The sequence below is a fragment of the Balaenoptera acutorostrata genome, chromosome 17 (assembly GCF_949987535.1).
Source record: "Balaenoptera acutorostrata chromosome 17, mBalAcu1.1, whole genome shotgun sequence".
NCBI classification, from domain to species: Eukaryota; Metazoa; Chordata; class Mammalia; order Artiodactyla; family Balaenopteridae; genus Balaenoptera; species Balaenoptera acutorostrata.
In genome coordinates this window covers 16,238,351-16,259,555 of record NC_080080.1, presented here as the reverse complement: position 1 = coordinate 16,259,555, position 21,205 = coordinate 16,238,351, and the positions used below count along the sequence as shown (strand labels likewise).

The following is a 21,205-nucleotide window of genomic DNA, read 5'->3' as shown; positions in this document are numbered from 1 at the left end:
ATAAGTATATATAAAACTAAGTACTGGGCTTCCCTGGTGGCGCAGTGGTTGAGAATCTGCCTGCCAATGCAGGGGACATGGGTTTGAGCCCTGTTCTGGGAAGATCGCATATGCCGCGGAGCAACTAGGCCCGTGAGCCACAACTACTGAGCCTGCGCGTTTGGAGCCTGCGCTCCCAACAAGAGAGGCCATGATAGTGAGAGGCCCGCGCACCGCGATGAAGAGTGGCCCCCGCTTGCCGCAACTAGAGAAAGCCCTTGCACAGAAATGAAGACCCAACACAGCCAAAAAAAAGAAAAAAACCTAAGTACCAAGCCCCTACCTCCCTGCCGGCAAAACGGCAAATATTAAAGTTGGTGGGGAGAGGAGAGATGTAAAAGAGGAAATGCAGTTATATAATACATGGCTCAACTGCAAGAAATATTTACATAGTCATAAAGCAAACAGTGAAAATCAAGTTTATCTATATATAAATAAACTACTGGAAATATTAAAGGGGGAAAAATGTGTATGTGTGGAGGGTGGGGAAAGTAAGAGTCAAATTGTCATTGTTCACAGAAGTCTATATATTATGTCTAAAATAGAAAAAACAGAGAAGGGACTACTACCATTATTTCTTTGTAAAACTTATAGTACTATTTAACTTTTAAAATTATGTACATATAGTCAACTACACTTCATTATAAGATAAAATAAAGAATATATTAAAAATTACATACATGTAATACTTTGACATAAATTTAAAACTAAATTACAAAACTGAAAGAAAAAAAGTAAAGAGTATGTATGAGAGGAATTCTACTACATGTATGAAAAGCCATGGAAAACGATTTTTTTTAATGGAGAATCAATTTTGAAACCATTTTTCATGTTAAACATTAAGAAAGTAAAAATATTCGAAACACCCAGGATGTTGCAGGGCAAGTATAATAAATTGCTGTAGACCTGAAAATTTTCAACAGAGAAGCATTACCTTTCTGGACATAGCACAGCTCAGATTTTGGCTAAAATAAAATGTATAATTAAATTACCTTGGAGGTTGAATTTTGAATTTTTCAAAGACTTCTGGATAAAGTAATGGAAACACCACCATCTCTTTTAGAGCTGCAATATGATTAGACAAGCCACCAACACTATCAAATCGCACCTGGTAATGGAAGGGAAACACTGACATTTTTAAATCTGGAATCAAAATTAAAATCTTACTCCATTCCCAAACTACCCAAGCCACACACAGTCAACTGAGTAACAGTATCTTAGTTGTGGCCTAAAGATTAAAAAAAGAAAGAAAAGAATCTATAAAGATTAAAATTTGATAAAAAAATTGATTTCTTTTTTAACTTTAAACTGAAACAAAAAATAATACATTTCAGACTGTACTCACTGAAGAATCTAGTTGCATTGGATCAACATCAGCAAGGCTTCCTCCAATTTTCATTCGATCTTTATAAATTCCTTTTAATTCATCTTTCCGAAAATTTAGTGGGAGGCACCTATTTTTAAAAGATTTAAAAAAAGCCCCATTCATCAACCCACCTTCCTTCCCCAAATTCCATGTTAGAATATAGACATTTTTCTTAAGAATTAAAAAAATTTCAAATGGGGAAATCATGAGATTATGTGTTTCTAGTTCCTCATTTTCTTTAGAGGTTGAGAACTTAAGTATTAGAGATATTTATATCTGAACCTTTATTATTAAAGATATACAATCAAATGAAAATACCAGTTTTCAAGATACCACAGCAACATAAAGTAATTCATGGTTGAGAATTCAGAAAGTATCAATATACATTATAATAATCTTGTCTGACCTACAGAGAGTTTACCATTTGCCAAACACTGTTTTAGTTTAGGTGCTTTACATGTATAAATTCATTAAATCCTCACAATATTCTTATGAAGCAGGTATTATTATTTCCCCAATTTTAAAAGAAAACCGAGGCACAGAAAGGTTAACTGTAATGCCCAAGATCACGCAACTAGTAAGAGGCAAATCTAGGAATCACATACAAGCAGCATGTCTCCAGATGTGCAACAACTCTGCTACTGTACCTCTCAGCAAAATACTCATAGTCCACCAGCACCTGGATCCATGTCAATCCTTTCAAGCAAGAATGAATCACTACTTTCCTAATTACTTTCAAAAACAGTTATGGTAGGTTACAAAAAATATACCCAGAAAAACCTGCTTGTTTTATAGCTGGAAGAATGAAAACACTTATGTTAAAAGTTAAGATTGTACCAGAATGCCTAAGCAAAAAATGCCTGCTGCAACTGAGCACAAGTAAAAGCACACCATGCTCACCCCAAGTGACAATTCTTGCTAGTCTCAAACTCCACGAGGAATTTATACTGCAAAGTCTAAGATGGAAATGTTTTCAGTTGTGGCTTTTAAAAAGATATTTCTTAAACAATTCTTAATAGAACTGCATAATAATAAAAACCATAGGATTGGGACTTCCCTGGTGGCGCAGTGTATGGGACTCCGTGCTCCCAATGCAGGGGGCCTGGGTTTGATCCCTGGTCAGGGAACTAGATCCCACATGCATGCCACAACTAAGAGTTCGCATGTCACAACTAAGGAGCCCGTGAGGCACAACTAAGGAGCCCTGGAGCCGCAACTATGGAGCCAACGTGCTGCAACTAAGGAGCCGGCGAGCCGCGACTAAGGAGCCTGCCTGCCACAGCTAAGACCCAGGGCAACCAAATAAATAAATTTTTAAAAAAAGCCATAAGGTTAGATGCACATTTTTATGAAATGAAGGCAAACTACATAGCTTTTGAATGATCTCATTGCTGTCCAATAGAAATGAAATGCAAGCCAAAAATGTAATTTAAAATTTTCTATTAACCACACTAAACAAAAAGTAAAATTAATTTTAATAATGTATTTTATATATCCCAATATATCCAAAATATTATCATTTCATCATGCAAAATCAATATTTAAAAAACTAAGGTATTGGACTTCCCTGGTGGTGCAGTAGTTAAGAATCCGTCTGCCAATGCAGAGGACACGGGTTCGAGCCCTGGTCCGGGAAGATACCACATGCCGCAGAGCAACTAAGCCTGTGTGCCACAACTACTGAGCCTGCGCTCTAGAGCCCGCGAGCCACAACTACTGAGCCTGCGTGCTGCAACTACTGAAGCCCACGGGCCTAGAGCCCGTGCTCCGCAACAAGAGAAGCCACTGCAATGAGAAGCTCACACACCACAACGAAGAGTAGCCCCCACTCACCGCAACTAGAGAAAGCCCACGCGCAGCAATGAAGACCCAAAGCAGCCAAAAATAAATAAATTAATTAATTAATTAATTAAGGTATTTTACATTCTTTTTTGTACTAAGTCTTTGAAATCCAAGAGTGCATTTTTTTAAATTTTTTTAATGCTATTCTTCTCTGCTTACATTCTTTTTATGTGTGTATGTATGTATGTATGGCTTTGTTGGGTCTTCGTTTCTGTGCGAGGGCTTTCTCCAGTTGTGACAAGCGGGGGCCACTCTTCATCGCGGTGCGCGGGCCTCTCACTATCGCGGCCTCTCGTTGCCGAGCACAGGCTCCAGACACGCAGGCTCAGTAATTGTGGCTCACGGGCCGAGCCGCTCCACGGCATGTGGGATCTTCCCAGACCAGGGCTCGAACCCGCGTCCCCTGCATTGGCAGGCAGACTCTCAACCACTGCGCCACCAGGGAAGCCCCAAGAGTGCATTTTTTACGAAAACTGATAGTACATCTCAATTCAGATGAGCTACATTTGAAGTGCTCAGTAGCTGCATGTGGCTAGCAGCCACCATATTGAACTGGGCAGAGCTAACATGATGGAAAAAAAAAAAAGCATAGAACTTAGGATACAAAGAATGACTGGTTTGCTTGCCCCTTCAATTATTATGTCCCAATTGCTTTAACAAGCATTGTCTTCTACCCTAAGAATATTATATTAGAATCCAGGCACTGCATTTTTCATTTACCCACCCATGTTCGTAAAATGGGAATAATCCTTGCCCTGTTTCTATAATTATTGTGAAAATCAAATGAGTTGATTTATTACATGTGAACTTAGACTACGAGGAGTGTGAAATGAGTTAACCTTTCAATTTTCCTTAAGAGTTCTACAATAAGAATTTATTATCATTATACATGGAAAAAATATATTTTCAATGAAAAAAAATAGTTATTTCCTCAAGTCAGTGCTTACCAAGCACCATTTTGGTTTTACAAGAAAACATATGTTCTAACCTGTTATTAGTTTCAACAGCAGATATTTCAAACAAGATGGCATTCTGGTTTATATATTAACCTGGCATATAATTTTTTAATTCAGCCAAGCTGCACCTATTCCCAAATTATTCATCTTTCTTTCCACTTTAAAAAAAAAAAAGCTGGTAGCTTTAAGGGAATCAACATGCACTAACCTGTTGATAGCTCTATTGCGGCTCCTTTTTCTTCGCCTCTCGAAGTGTTGTTCATCTTCAGAAGAGGAAGATGAAGTAGAGTCACTACTGTGGATTGCATGCCTTCGCCTAAAGTAAAGAGGAAAACTGAAATCATGATGGAGGAAGGCAGGAGAAAAAGGGCATCTTACGGGATGCAAACATTAGAAATACCTAATAATCCAAAAATGTTTATCATAAAATTAATACATTTGCTGAATCAATGAAGTAAGCTTTGTTGGTTGAATCTTTTGAAGGGAATAAAAGACTTAGACAACTGAAAAGGGAAAGAAAGATAGGAAGCTGTGGTGGAGCTGACAATCAGATGTTCATTAAGACAAAACACGGTCCAGGCAGGGTGACTTCTTATTCTTAGTCTTAATATAAATCAGTTACCCTCAAAGAGAAAGGTGGGATAAAGAGGGTTTTAGAATCTTTGTGACTGTAATTTTAGAAAGTATTTTCAACATTATACTACATATAATTTACACTTGGAAGGGAATCACCTATTTTGAAATGTCAAACAACCTTAAAAGGAAAATAAGAATTTTTATGTAAACCAAAGGGGATCAAGAAGGGTTAAAAAATGCTAAGAAACTGTGAGAAATGAGATGGTCTTTTATCTATAGTATATCCTCAACCCTATAAATTCACAACTGTCATTTAACAGTTGTGTAAATGTGGTTGAGTTACCCATATAAGCCTCAATTTTCCCACTTTAAAAAAAAAAAAAAAAGGACTTCCCTGGTGGTACAGTGGTTAAGAATCCGCCTGCCAATGCAGGGGACACGGGTTCGAGCCCTGGCCCAGGAAGATCCCACATGCCGTGAAGCAACTAAGCCTGTGCGCCACAACTGCTGAGCCTACGCTCTAGAGGCCGGGAGCCACAACCACTGAAGCCCACGCGCCGAGAGCCTGTGCTCCGCAACAAGAGCAGCCACAGCAATGAGAAGCCCGCGCAGCGCAACAAAGAGTAGCCCCCACTCGCCACAACTAGAGAAAGCCCGTGCGCAGCAATGAAGACCCAACACAGCCAAAAATAAATAAATAAATTAATTTAAAAAAAAAGATAAAAATAATCAAAATCTTAGGCTGGTTGGTAGTATCGAATACGATGCTGATATATGTGGAATCTAGAAAAATGGTACAGATGAACCTGTTTGCAAGTCAGAAATAGAGACACAGGTGTAGAGAACAAACTTATGGACACCAAGAGTGGAAAATGGCAGGTGGGGTGGTGGTGGTGGGATGAATTGGGAGATTGGGATTGACATATATACACTAATATGTATAAAATAGAAACTAATAAGAACCTGCTGTATAAAAAATAAATACAATTCAAAAATTCAAAAAAAAATACAATGCTGAGTGCTGCAAATACTCAAAAAGTTTTAAAATCACTTCTGCCTTTGGACAGTTGCAAAAGACCCACAGAATAAAAACAGAATCTGGCTGGGAAAACCTTTAATCATTCTACTGGCTCAGGGTCTAGAGCATTTCCTGAGTCAGAGTACAATGGTTAAGTAGGTATGTCCAAAAATATAAAAGGTTCACAATCTATTATCTGCAAAATTGAGGTCCAGAATCTTATACCTAAAAAAAAACTCTGAAAACAACTTTTTCCATTATTCACTTAGCAGCAAAACATGACCTGAAATGTCATAAAGGCAATTCAAAATCTCTATTTGTCCTGCTTACTATGATTATTCATACACTTTGCTACAAAATTAATATATCTGACTATACGGTGCTGGCCCAGACACACCTACAAATGTTAATATTGCACATTATATATGTTGTATGTTTTCTTTGTAAATGCCCCCCCAAATCTGAATTCTGAAATATAAAGCAGCCCCAGGGTTTTGATAAGGGGTTGTGGAAACACAGATATAAATGAGAAAATAATCCTTCACCATCTACCCACTCAAACACGCCCAAAGACCATATTTGTGATCTGCCTGTAAAACCACTGAGTACAAGTCTGCAGTTTTATATGAAAGACTAACTTATTTAATACTACCATTAATATTATAAATAGAATCTTACTTATAATTATGTAACGTATATAATTGTGTGTGAATTCAGTAGGTATTCACATAATTAAGACTAACAATTAATAAAAAGGACTAACATTTACTAAGTGTTTCTTGTACCAGGTGGTTGACATATTATCAAACTTAATCTTAATTAAAACTGGACAAGTACATATTAGTAGGCTCATTATACAGTCGGGGCCAATGTGGCTCATAGTTTAAAGAACTTGCTTAAAATATCAGAATTAGTCAATGATGGTATAATTCAAAACCTTTGTCTATTTAAAAAAAAAATCCACGTTCTGTACACTACCACACTGATGATCTCCAGTTGTTTATTTCATAAACCAATAAAGTTATAAGCAAACAACAAAACCTTGTGGACTGACAAAGTTTCCAACGTCTGATGTGCAAAGGAGGGATTATTTTTGAACATTATAGTTACAAACACATATAGAACTTAACATGTGCCAGATACTATTTTAAACATTTTATAGGTATTAACTCACCTAATTTGCACAATACTATGAGATAGGTGCTACTGTCTCCATTCTACAGATCAAAAAACTAAAGTATGGAGAGGTTAAATAACTTGGAAAAGGTCACTAATAAGTAAGTGGTAGAGCTGAACTCACAACCTAGGCAGTCCTAGTTCTTCAAAATTACTCTACACTGTAGAAAGGCCATTATTTGTTAAAAAAAAAAATCTTAAAAAAAAATCTAAATATATATACCCACATTCACTTTTTCTTTTTTCCATTTTACTAATAACTTTTGAAAAATTTGGCACAGACAGCACTGGACCAGCACTTTGAACCTAACCAGAGTGTCTAGAGTTGCCAGTTCTAGTTCCTTGACAACCAGTAATGTGTACTTTGTAATACCGGTGAAGCAATTGTGCTATTTATGTTACCTTCTTGTTTAAAGGGGCTAGGCTTGTTCCAGAAACTCCAAACTGAAGCTAAAGAGTAAACCTTAGATGACTAGAGGTTAGCAATCACAAGAAAGAAAATCCTACTTAAAGGCAGCATTTCTGAAGTTCTGCTATGTAAGTATGCCAAAGACCCTTCAAAAATCCTACATTGTGGCTGCAAGTTTCACTAAGAGCAATGTTCAAACAACTCTTTGGATGTGTGCTTTGTTTCCCTGCCTAAGTAGGATATAAATGATAAACAGAAGCTGGTCTCTTCAAGAAAAAGTAAAAAGACTAATAAGCCAAATGACTACCATTAAAGTTGTTAGAAGGAATGAGATGTTAACTCCACCATGGTGAAGAAATTGAAAAAAAAGAAAAAGGTTTAAAGGGCTACATTCAAAAGATCAGGTAATAACAAGTGTTAGTAAAGGTGTAGAGAAATTGGAACTCTAGTACATTGCTTGTGGAAATGTAAAGTCAGCAGCCATTTTGGAAAAACAATCTGGCAATTCCTCAAAACATTAAATATAGTTAGCATTTGATCTAGCAATTCCACTTTTAGGTATATACCCAAGAGAAATGAAAACATTTGTTCACACAAAAAGTTGTACATGAATGTTCATAATAGCATTACTCATAATAGCCAAAAAGTAGAATCAACCCAAATGTCCATCAACTAATAAAGGGATAAACAAAGTATAGTATATTTATACAATGGAATCTTATTTGGCAATAAAAAGGAATGAAGTACTAATACATCCTACAATGCAGATGAACCTTGAAAATGTTATACCAAGCAAAAGAAGCCAGTCACAAAGAATTCCACTTATATGAAATACCCAGAATCTATACGGACAGAAAGTAGAATAGTGGTAGGTTAGAGCTGGGAGGATTGGCGAGTGATAACTAAAGAGTACAGGGTTACATTTTTTTTTTTCTTTTTTTTGGTCACGCCGTGCACATATAGGATCTCAGTTCCCTGGTCCGGGATGGAACCTGTGCCCCCTACATTGGGAGAGCAGAGCCTTAACCACTGGACCACCAGGGAAGTCCCCAAGGTTACTTTTTGAGGCAAGAAAAATGTTCTAAAATTGTGGTGGTTGGGATTTCCCTGGTGGTCCAGTGGGTAAGATTCCACTCTCCCAATGCAAGGGGCCTGGGTTTGATCCCTGGTAGGGGAACTAGATCCCGCATGCAGGCCGCAACTAAGAGTTCGCATGCCACAACTAAGAAGTCCACATGCTGCAAGTAAAAGATTCCACATGCTGCAACAAAGATCCCACGTGCCACAACTAAGACCTGGTGCAGCCAAAATAAATAAATATTAAAAAAATAAAACAAAATTGTGGTGATAGTTGCACAACTCAGTGAATAAAAACCATTGAATTGTATACTTTAAATGGGCAAACTATATGCTATGTGAATTATATCACAATAAAGTTGTTATCAAAAAGAAAAAGTTTAAAGGGAGTTATCAAAACCAACACCAAGGTAATTAAGTCAAATAATGTGACTCACGGTACAGCTTAAATCTCTTGGTTCATAGTTTAAATGAGTCAGAATCCTCCACTAGTCCGAGACCCAAGGGCAGGAATTCTGACTTAAGTCATTTTTATATCCATAGTGCTTGGCACATAGTAGTACTCAAACATTTGTTAAATAATAGGAGGGGGAAAAAAATCCTATACCCAAGGAGCTATGCAATAACATGAGACACTCTCCATAGAGAAAGAGTATACCCTGTGAACCAAATATGGGAACTCAAGCACCAAAGTGGCAAAAAAAATTCCTACCTACTGCAAGATATATCGTAGGTGGTGATTACAGAGGTAAGTCAATCAACAAGCATGTTAATTCCAGAAATATAAACCCATTAAATATGGGAAAAGAAATTAAATTTCAAAGTAACTGCCAGCCTCTCACTTCTGTGGGATGAAACACAGGCCTGTTTTGTGAGTCAGTCAACCAAGACAGCTGCCCTGGGCCCTATGCTTGATGGGGACTCCAGGGAGCACTACACCTTACTCTCCTTTTCTGAAGATCATTAAATTACACTATGAAAATATTGGTCTTTAACAATATCCTATGGGGCCTATGAAAAGTACCGACAGCGTGGCCTTTTTTTTTTTTTTTTTAATGTTTATTTATTTATTTTGGCTGCACCGGGTCTTAGTTGTGGCATGCAGGATCTTTGTTGTGGCATGTGGACTTAACTGCAGCAGGCGGACTTCTTAGTTGTGGCATGTGGACTTCTTAGTTGCAGCATGCAGACTCTTAGTTGCGGCATGCATGTGGGATCTAGTTCCCCGACCGGCTATCGAACCAGGCCCCTGGAACTGGGAGCGCTGAGTCTTACCCACTGGACCATCATGAAAGTCCCTGGCCTCTTTTCTTTTTTGTGTGTGTGTTTAACTTTTTTTTTTAATTGAAGTATAGTTGATTTACAATGCTGTGTTAGTTTCAGGTGTACAGCACAGTGATTCAGTTATACATACATATATATGTAAGAATATGTATATATTCTCTTTCAGATTCTTTTCCCTTATAGGTTATTACAAGATATTGAGTATAGTTCCCTGTGCTATACAGGTCCTTGTTGGTTACCTATTTTATTTTATTTTCTATTTATTTATTTATTTTTAATTTATTTATTATTTTTGGCTGTGTTGGGTCTTCATTGTTGTGCACGGGCTTTCTCTAGTTGCGGCGAGCGGGGGCTACTCTTCGTTGCGGTGCGCAGGCTTCTCACTGAGGTGGCTTCTCCTGTTGTGGAGCACGGACTCTAGGCGCGCGGGCTTCAGTAGTTGTGACTGGCCTCTTTTCAAGTGCAGTTTATCTTGGGCAGCCCTGACAGGTTGTCTTTCTGATTCTCTATGCTTCTGGGCTCTGGTTGTGTGAAAAGGGATGATGAAACAAGAAATCTAGACCGTACACTTGTGATTTTGAGACTCTGAACATCAAATTAAAAGACCCCGAGACGCAAGCAGTAGTTCATATTTTTCCTAGAAGAGAGAAATTTGTCAGTACCTATAGAGGTGTTGCCTTCCATGGCCAAAACATGATCAGATATAGTCTGCTTCTATGAGGAGGCTTCTAAAAACTGTTCGAATAGTTGAAGTCTCATTAAGACTTCAGTCTTACTTCTGAGCACATTAATAATATTAGGAAAAAAGCACCATTCCCCACATGAGTGTCACTTTTTTCTGCCTTTTTAGGCTTCACCCTATAAGCTTTCTCATTCATGAACTATTATAATGCTACTATTACCCAGAAAATTCTAATGCATCAGAAAATCTTTTATTACTCAGGAGAATGAAGAAATAACACGAATTACCTCTTTAGACTTAAGTATGACAGACAGGCAACAAGTGTTAGGATGTAGAAGGAAAAGAAACCCACAAATAATTTGAATAGTCATAGAAAATTAATGTTTCCCAGTATGTAAGAAGAGCAAATTTGAAAAATATATCCAAAAAAGGATGGTCACAGTCATAAGTCTAGAAGCTATGTAACTTAGAATTTGTCATGGTAAGAAAATATATCTAGGACAGTATGTGAAGACAAGACTAAACCTATACTCTAACTTAATGTGAAAATTAAATGAAACAATCTATGTAAAATGCTTAACACCAAGCCAGGAATACAGTAAACACTGAAGCAAAGGTAGCTCTCTATTATTAGTGTGGAACAATGGAATAAACTGCCTTACCATGGTAGTTGTTAACAATTCCTATCAGTGGAAGCAAAACCAAAAACTAGTCAGTGGTAGTGGGGATTAGAACACTAAAGGCATAGAGCTAACTCTCCCAAATATACAATTCTAGAATTCTATCCTGATACACCTAATCCTAAGACTCTAGAATTCTACCTTAACATAGAGACAATTACGTTGTCATAAATCAATCACTATTTCAGAACCAAACCTGTTCATTCGTTTACAATAAGGACTTCTTGGTCCCGCAGAAGATAATCGATATCTTGGTCTTGTGGGAGAAGCTGGGCCACTATAAAATATGTTGGGCTTTCTCTGATGACGAGGTTCTAAGAAAAAAAATTTTATGTATGTGACATATAAATATGTATAAAGACAATTTTGCTCTTCACTTAAATACTTACAATTATGCTACCTTCCATGAAAATACTAGTACATATCTACTGTAGAATATTTTACTGTTCATGTTTTAAATCATTTACGCCTGCAACGTTGCTGTTGAATATATATGTGTAGCACAGACAACAACCAACCAAAACACACACTGGCCATAAACAATCATTATGATTATACTGATGCATAAATAGCTGATTATCAGCTTCGCATATATACGCTCAGAAGTATTGAGGTACACTTTAACATAAATCAAAAGCAGTCCTATTTATACAAACTTATAAAATAAAGTACAAAGCTGTGAAAACTAAAATAATTAAAGATAGACATGAAATTTCAAAATAACCCAATTATTTACTTTCATCAAGGCTAACATTTAACTTTCTTTAGAAGAAATAACTTCTTGCACATCTTGGGTAAGTTATGAAAGACAACAGCCATGAGTATTCTGCAAAATGAAAACATGAAAAATAAGCATAACAGAAGAAAGGCAGTGAAGATAAAGGAAACCTGATTACATCTTCTCCTGGAAAAAAAAAAAAAAAGATAGCACTTACTTTCCAATGGAGCCTGATAGTAAACAGTAGCTTTTCTCTGTCTAAGATAATATCGCTTCTGATTATCTTCCTCTCCATCCTCTTCATCTTCATCGTCATCATCTTCATCATCATCATCTTCATCTTCATCTTCATCATCATCATCTTCATCTTCACCATCATCTTCATCTTCTTGGTCTTCACCCTCTTCAGATGACTCTACAATTAAGAGACATAATAATAGAATTTGTCATGGTAAGGCTTCTCACCCAAATGCTAACAATTTTTAAAACAGGGGAATAGAAAAAGACTCTCCTTTTAAAATTTATTTACTTCTAGATTGTTCATAGAAAGAATCTGTAATTCTGCAACATCAAATGAAGATTTTTAAAAAATGAAGTAAAAAACTATAGAATTAAAAACAACTAGAGGAAGGAAAAAAGTAGTTTAAAGGCTACTATCAGTGTTTACCAAACTAAAGTTTATAGCATTACTGGTAATTTCATTGATATAGTGGACTTCTGGCTGCCACTGAGTTACATGCAGTATAACTCAAATAATCTACTTAAGATAATGTAAAACACCCTCACCAAACATTTAAAACGTATTTCAGAAAACTGATTTTCATCCAATAAAAGTTCTAAGAAATTGCAGCAATAAGTCCTAAACAGAATAGTAAAACTCAACTTTAATTAACTTTTAACTCAAACAGGTAGAGAGAGATATGCTATCTGTAGATGTATTATACAAGCAAACCAGTTTCATTTGTTTTAGCATGTTTAAGTACTTTCCCAACAAAACATATTACCCTTTTATCTCCCCTGCCTTCCCTTTTTTCTTTGAAACTATGACAACCCTCTTAATTTATCATAAACTACCATAAATGTCACAGCTTCTGAATAAAAAGGCTATATTCTGCTAAATAAAACCCAGAAGATAGAACAAGAGAAAAGACTAACCCACACTGCCTTCTTGATTGTCAGTTGTTTCTTCATCAGTTCTTTGAATAGCTTTTTGTTTTCCTCTTGTGTACATATTAAGATTCCCCTAAAAATGTTTAAATAAAATCCATTAACGTTTAGTATGTTTATTTTAAAAAATCCAGTAGGGCCTTCCAATCCTACTGAAAATGAAGATATTTCCAGCTATAAACTCTTAAAACTCCAGCAATAACTAGTGACTGATCAAACAAATGCTGAACAAAATGATGAATAATTTAACCAAAAAATGGATAGGTTCTAGAGAAAAAAGGTTAAACTGGAGATTATTAAATCATCCCCTTAATGGAAGAATATATTTACTTCTTCTGTCTCATTAAACACTCCCAAGTCTTCAAGTTCTCTCATTCGCTGTCTACGCATCTTCTTCATATCATCCATTTTTTGAAGTACAGCTTCAGCAGTGCTTTAAAAAAAAATGACATAAAAATAAGCTAAAACTGTAAAACAGTAGTATATTTTAGGACTTCCCTGGTGGCGCAGTGGTTAAGAATCCGCCTGCCAATGCAGGGGACACAGGTTCGAGCCCTGGTCCGGGAAGATCCCACATGCCGCGGAGCAACTAAGCCTGTGCGCCACAGCTATTGAGCCTACATTCTAGAGCCCGTGCTCCGCAACAAGAGAAGCCACCACAATGAGAAGCCTGTGCACGGCAACGAAGGGTAGCCCCCGCTCGCTGCAACTACAGAAAGCTCGCATGCAGCAACGAAGACCCAACGCACCCAGAAATAAAGAAATTTATTTAAAAAATAAAAGAGTAGTATATATATATATATTTTTTTAATTTTTATTTATTTATATTTATTTTTGGCTGTGTTGGGTCTTCGTTTCTGTGCGAGGGCTTTCTCTAGTTGCAGCAAGTGGGGGCCACTCTTCATCGTGGTGCGCGGGCCTCTCACTGTCGCGGCCTCTCCTGTTGCGAAGCACAGGCTCCAGACGCGCAGGCTCAGTAGTTGTGGCTCACGGGCCCAGCTGCTCCGCGGCATGTGGGATCTTCCCAGACCAGGGCTCGAACCCACATCCCCTGCATTGGCAGGCAGATTCTCAACCGCTGCGCCACCAGGGAAGCCCAAGAGTAGTATATTTTTAAAAACTTAATTTTAAATACCCTTATAAGAAGCACTGATTTACTAATGTAAAAATATTTCATATTCTTTGTAAGAATTTAAATACACATACAGAATTATTACAAAGTCCTCTAATAATCACTCTCCTTTATACTTTACATAAACTGAATGCATTAAATACTCCTGCTAGTCAAAACTTAGTCCCCAACAAAAAGTTTTTGCCAGCTAAATAATCTTGATCTAAATTTTTACTTACTTTGTTATAAGTTTGTCAAATAGTACAGACTGGTTCATGCTACCATAACGACTTCTAATCCTGCAACTTCGGCGAACTTCAACATCACCATTCTCTTCATGCAAGCGTTCTGTCTTTTGAACTATGTTTCTAGTCCTCAATGACCGAGTAACTGTAATTACTTTGTCTTCATAGATGCGTACATAAAAGCAAATAGAAAGATTTGAAATAACAGCATTTATAAAACAATTCTAAAATGAACAACAGAATAGCTACACTTTCATATAACGAAATTTTAGTTTCTTGAACTTACCCTTCTCAAAAATACTAGAAAACATAAAGTTACAACATACACCTACCATAGGTCCAGCCACACCACTCTCAAGAGAAAATGAAAGCTATATATATGATACAAAGACTTGTACACAATGTTCAAAGCAGTTTTGTGACAGTCCCCAAATGGAAACAACCCAAATGTCCATCAAAAGATGAAATTGTGGGAAACAACCTAAGTGTCCATCAATAGGTGAATGGATAAAGAAGATGTGGAATATACACACAATAGAATATTATTCAGCCATGAGAAAGGACATCCTGCTATTTGCAGTAATATGGATGGACCTTGAGGGCATTATGCTAAGTGAAATAAGTCAGAGAAAGACAAATACTGAATGATATCACTTACATGTTCAATCTAGAAAAACCAAACTCATAGAAACAGAGACTAGAATGATGGTTACAAAGGACTGGGAAGTGAGAGAAAAAGGGGAGATTGTTAGTCAAAGAGTACAAATTTTCAGCCATAAAATGAGTAAGTTCTGGGGCTCTAACGTACAGCAGAGAGGTTATAGTTAGTAATACTGTATTGCTGGGGTCCCCAACCCACGAGCCTGTTAGGAACCAGGCCGCACAGCAGGAGGTGAGCAGCAGGTGATCAAGTGAAGCTTCATCTGTATTTACAGTCACTCCCCATCACTTGCATTACCGCCTGAGCGCCGCCTCCTGTCAGTGGCAGCATTAGATTCTCATAGGAGCTCAAACCCTACTGTGAACTGTGCATGAGAGGGATCTAGGTTGCACGCTCCTTATGAGAACCTAATGCCTGATGATCTGAGGTGGAGCTGAGGCGGTGATGCTAGCATTGGGGAGCAGCTGCAAATACAGATCATCATTAGTGGAGAGGTTTGACTGCACAGAGACCATAATAAATCAACTGCTTGCAGACTCACACCAAAACCCTATCAGTGAGTGGCAAGTGAAAACAAGCTCAGGGCTCCCACTGATTCTGCATTATGGTGAGCTGTATAATTATTTCATTATATATTACAATGTAATAATAACAGAGATAAGGTGCAGAATAAATGTAATGCTCTTGAATCATCCCCAAACCATCCCCCCAACACCCCCGCCCCCAGGTCTGTGGAAAAACTGTCTTCCATGAAATTGGTCCCTGGTGCCAAACCGGATGGAGACCGCTACCGTACTATATACTTGAGAGTTGCTGGGAGAGTGGATCTTGAATGTTCTCAGCACAAAAAAGAAATGGTAATTATGTGACATGATGCAGGTGTTAGATAAAGCCATGGTAATAATCATTTTGCAATATATAAGTATCAAATCAACAATGCAATGTACTCCTTAAGGCAATGTTATATGCCAATTATATTAAAATAAAGCTAAGGAAAAAAAATTGTGGTATATCCACATAATGGAATACTACTCAGCAATAAAAAGCAACATGGATGATACTCAAAGTAATTATGCTGAGTCAAAGAAGCCAAAGAAGAATGCATGCCGTATAATTCCATTAATATAAAACTCTAGACAATACAAACTCACCATACTCTACAGCACTCTGTAGAGTGCTGTCACACTCTACAGTGACAGCAAGCAGATTGGTGGCTGCTCAGGAATCTTGGGTCATGGAGAGGAGCTTAGAGGAGCCAGGAGCGATTACAAAGGGGCCTGAGGAAATCCTGGAGGGTGATGGTTATCTTTACTACCTTATCGTGGTGATGATTTGATGGCATGCACTTACATCAAAACCAAACAAACTGTACACTTCAAATATGGACAGTTTATTGTATATACCACAATACGCCTGTAAACAAAATACTAAATACATTAGTCACATCAGTCACATCCTAAATATGGACAGTTCCACATCAGTCACAATACATGTTTTAAAAAATTTAAATGCCTTTAACATTACTTACCTTCTTTGCACTCTTCTTTTTTTTTATCAGCCTGCTGTCTGGCCAACTGCCTATATGAAAAAAATATAGCAAATAATTCAAAATAATTGACATAATTTTAAATCCTATATTTTATAATACTACAAACTAGGACCAAAAATTAAATCAGCTTGGAGGGCAAATACTTATAGCTACCTAAAAACCAGTGAAAAAATAGCGTGAGAATACCTATGCTCATATATTGTTATGGCTAAACAAAGGCCGAGAATCCTGTTGTGAAATTCAATGATATACAGCTGTGTCTCAGTAACAGCAGGGGATTGGTTCCAGGACCCCACATGGATACCAAAATCCAAGGATGCTCAAGTCTCTTATATAAAATGGCATAGTATTTGCATATAACCTCTGCCCATCCTCTTGTATACTTAATTTTTAAAATAAATTTATTTATTTATTTATTTATTTATTTTTGGCTGCATTGGGTCTTCGTTGCTGTGCGCGGGCTTTCACTAGTTGCCGCAAGTGGGGGCTACTCTTTGTTGCAGTGCGCGGGCTTCTCTTGTTGCGGAACACGGGCTCTAGGCGCGCAGGCTTCAGTAGTTGTGGCACGTGGGCTCTACAGCGCAGGCTCAGTAGTTGTGGCACATGGGCTTAGGTGTTCCGCCGCATGTGGGATCTTCCCGGACCAGGGCTCGAACCCGTGTCCCCTGCGTTGGCAGGCGGATTCTTAACCACTGTGCCACCAGGGAAGCCTGTCCTCTTGTATACTTTAAATCACCTCTAGTTTACTTATAATACCTAATACAAGGTAAATACTATGTAAATAGTTGTTGGTGAGTGGTAAATTCAAGTTCTGCTTTTTGGAGCTTTCTGGAATTTGGGGAGAGGGGATATTTTCAATCCACTGTTGGTTGAATCTGCGTATGCAGAACCAGTGGATACAGAGGGCCAACTGTATGCATGAACTCTTAGCTAAACAGAATTAATCAGAACAAAGTATCTTACTTAAAGCAAGAAATGAAATCCTTAGCCTAAGTATTTAGGTATAACTGAACTAATAAGCACTGAGTAAAAACAAGACAATCTGTTTTATACCACAGGGATATAGTGGTCCCACATCCTCAAGGACCTATAAACATGTTACAGAACTTAGTGACGTGTTCATTTCCTTCTAAGAACATTTGCTAGCTACAATCTTTACATGACATGCATTATCACTCACATGTAGAAAGAGTCACATTTGTGAATCAGATATCCCACCTACAAACTGGTATACAGAATCTGTTGAATTACAAGGAACACCTTCCAAAGCTTAAAGAAAGTATCCTCCTCTCATCTTTTTCCCCAAATCCACTGAGCAACAAAGCAGTATGTCTCATTAACCTATTTTTAGGGACTCAATTTTCCATACTTGGATACGCTATATCTATTAATCAACCTATGAATCAAGCAATATTTGCAAGTGTGCTGGTTATACCCATAGAGTTTCAAATGGGACACTTTAAAATAAAACAAAACCATCTTATGCAGAAGAGCTAACTCATGTGTCCTCCTAACAATGTAAGTCATCATTAATCCCTTATCTCTTTTGGAACACAGGTAAGAATCGAGAACAAAATAAAAAACCTTTCAGCAATCCATCTACAGATCAAGGTCTACTTTGTTCACAGGTTCACAGACTTTTCTCATAGAGGAGACCCTCCCTCCATACCATGTAGGTCTACACTTTTATAAACCAGACCCCCTATTAGATGTTAGGGATACAAAGATTAAAGCAGTGTTTTTGTTGTTGTTGTTGTTGTTGTTGTTTTTTGCCTGTAGGGGAAGGGAAGCACTTTTTACCCTTGCAGGGGTTGCTATACTTGTTCTTAAACAGCTAGATAATAAATATTTTTGGCTTGTCAGTTTCTGTCATAACTACTCGTACAACTCTTAACAGTGAAGCAGGAATGCAGCCATAGACAGAAGTAATGGGCCTGGCTGTGTTCCAATGAAACTATTTACCAAAACAGGTGTCTGGACTTTTGTCAACTCCTGTGAATCTGATGAAAGCTATGGATCTTTTCTCCCTAGAAAACTGCATATACACATACAAGTTTAAACATTACTTCAGAGGTTTCATATGCCCCGTGAAAACCATGATTACTGGACCTAGTTAAGAACTCCAGGACCAGACAAATATATATCCTGCTCTCAAGGCACAGTTATTCAAATCTTTATTATTCTAACAGTCTTGGTCCCCTGGTCTTTGAGCCCCAAACAGATTGAAAATAAAGGGGTGAGGGGTAAAAAAAACACAGAAAGGAAGTAAGTAAAGAGATTACTATAGTCAAACTGGCAACAGCAAAAAGGGTCACCATGATAGGAAATAAGAAAACTACATAAGGCAGAATTCAAAAATACTATAGACCACTTTATATGTCTTATACAAACAGATCCTGGTGTTATCACTATATAAAATTATAGTCTTTGTAATAATGATGTGAATACAGGGAGTTTTTTTTAAAGATAGGAATTCTTCTTTTAAAGATCGGAAGAAATATAAATGGCCAGCCAATAAGCACATGAAAAAATATTCAACATCATTAACCACCAAGGAAATGCAAATGAGAACCACAATGAGATACTTCATACCCACATGGCTAAAATCAGAAAGACAGACTATGGCAAATGTTAGTGAGGATGTAGACAAATTGGAATCCTCATACATTGCTGGTGGGAATGTAAAATGGTACAGCTGCTTTGGACAATGTTAAAACAGAGTTACCGTTTAGCCAAGCAATTCACTCCTAGGTATATACCCAAAAGAACCAAAACCCTATGTTCACACAAAAATTTGTACACCATTGTTCATCAACTAATGAGTGGATAAACAAAATGTAACATATTCATATAATGGAATCTTACTTGGCAATAAAAAGAATGAAGTGATGATAGATACTACAATATAGATGAACCTTCAAAACATTATACCAAGTAAAAGAAACCAAACACGAAAGAACATATGTCGTATGATTCCACTTGTATAAAATATCCAGAATAGGCAAATCCACAGAGATAGAAAGTAGATTTGTGGTTCCCAAGGGGCTGGGGATGGAGGGATAATGGGTATGGTGTTTCTTTCTGGGGTGATGAAAATATACTGAAATTAGATAGCAGCAATACTTGTACAATACTGCCAATATTCTAAAACCACTGAATTATACACTTTAAAGTCATGAATTTTAATGGTACGTGAATTATATTTCAATAAGTTATTTTAAAATAATTAATAAAGATAGGAATTCAATAAATTTTAGAAGCAATCTTATTTAAAAACACCAAGTCACTCATTTTTTAAAATATTATCTTTAAAAAATATTTTATTTATTTATTTATTTATTTATTCATATTTTTGGCTGCGTCCGTCTTAGTTGCAGCACGCAGGATCTTCATTGCGGCATGCAGGATATTTGTCGCAGTGCGCGGGCTTCTCTCTAGCTGTGGCATGCGGGTTTTCTCTCTCTCTAGTTGTGGTGCACGGGCTCCAGAGCACGTGGGCTTTGTAGTTTGCAGCAAGCGGGCTCTAGTTGCAGCGTGCAGGCTCAGTAGTTGCGGCGCGCGGGCTTAGTTGCCCTGCGGCATGTGGGATCTTAGTTCCCTGACCAGGGATCGAACCCGAGTCCCCTGCATTAGAAGGCGGATTCTTTACCACTGGACCACCAGGGAAGTCCCACCAAGTTACTCATCTTTAAATCAGGATTAAAAAAGCACTTATTTTAATACATTCCTTTAATACCTAGCACAATGTTTCACAGACCTGAGTAACATACAGAGCCTTTTAAAGATAAAGACTTTTGAGGATTTCCAATATTAAGTTTTTTATGATTATGTACAAGCCAAACTAGATATAAATAAATTCATTTAGGTTTTATACAAATGAAACTATAAAAACAACTACCAACAAAAATATTAACGGAATACATTGGAGGTTTTGCTGAAACAAATTAGCCATTTGCTGTGTGAATGTGGTTCAGACTGCTATGGGTTTCTCTTGAGTTTGGCATGTTATGTATCATGTTTATTGTATAACATGATGACTCAATTCATCCATTTTTCTTTATCTGAAGTGCTCCAAATCTTCATTTGAACAGCATGTCATGACATCACATCACGTGGCTTTCTCTTGGAAGCAGATGCATCCTTTATGTATTAAGGTCAGACTCAGTTCTTTTTTTTAAATAAATTTATTTATTTATTTATTTATTTTTGGCTGTGTTGGGTCTTCGTTTCTGCGCAAGGGCTTTCTCTAGTTGTGGCGAGCGGGGGCCACTCTTCATCACGGTGCGCAGGCCTTTCACTGTCGCGGCCTCTCCTGTTGCAGGGCACAGGCTCCAGACACGCAGGCTCAGTAGCTGTGGCTCACGGGCTTAGTTGCTCTGCAGCATGTGGGATCTTCCCAGACCAGGGCTCGAACCCGTGTCCCCTGCATTGGCAGGCAGATTCTCAACCACTGCGCCACCAGGGAAGCCCTCTTTTTTTTTTTTAATATTTATTTATTCATTTTGGTTGTGCCAGGTCTTAGTTGCGGCATGTGGGACCTTCGCTGCAGCATGTGGACTTCTTGGTTGCAGCATGAGAACTTCTTGGTTGCGGTATGCGGACTTCTTAGTTGTGGCATGCATGCAGGATCTCGTTCCCCGACCGGGGAT

At 37.6% G+C, this 21,205-nt stretch overlaps 1 protein-coding gene across 2 annotated transcripts in view; it reads right to left on the bottom strand.

Moving 5' to 3' along the window:
* The window catches only part of ATAD2 (ATPase family AAA domain containing 2), a 79,273-nt gene that overhangs the window by 43,841 nt on the left and 14,227 nt on the right, over positions 1 to 21,205 (bottom strand). For both annotated transcript variants that reach the window (XM_057532248.1, XM_057532247.1), the window contains exons 3-11: positions 16,536 to 16,585; positions 14,341 to 14,506; positions 13,321 to 13,423; positions 12,979 to 13,066; positions 12,041 to 12,238; positions 11,302 to 11,419; positions 4,412 to 4,519; positions 1,385 to 1,493; positions 1,032 to 1,147 (exon numbers count right to left, since the gene is read on the bottom strand). In XM_057532248.1, coding sequence (XP_057388231.1) covers positions 1,032 to 1,147; positions 1,385 to 1,493; positions 4,412 to 4,519; positions 11,302 to 11,419; positions 12,041 to 12,238; positions 12,979 to 13,066; positions 13,321 to 13,423; positions 14,341 to 14,506; positions 16,536 to 16,585 — 1,056 coding nt within the window. The remainder of the gene's footprint in view (positions 1 to 1,031; positions 1,148 to 1,384; positions 1,494 to 4,411; positions 4,520 to 11,301; positions 11,420 to 12,040; positions 12,239 to 12,978; positions 13,067 to 13,320; positions 13,424 to 14,340; positions 14,507 to 16,535; positions 16,586 to 21,205) is intronic.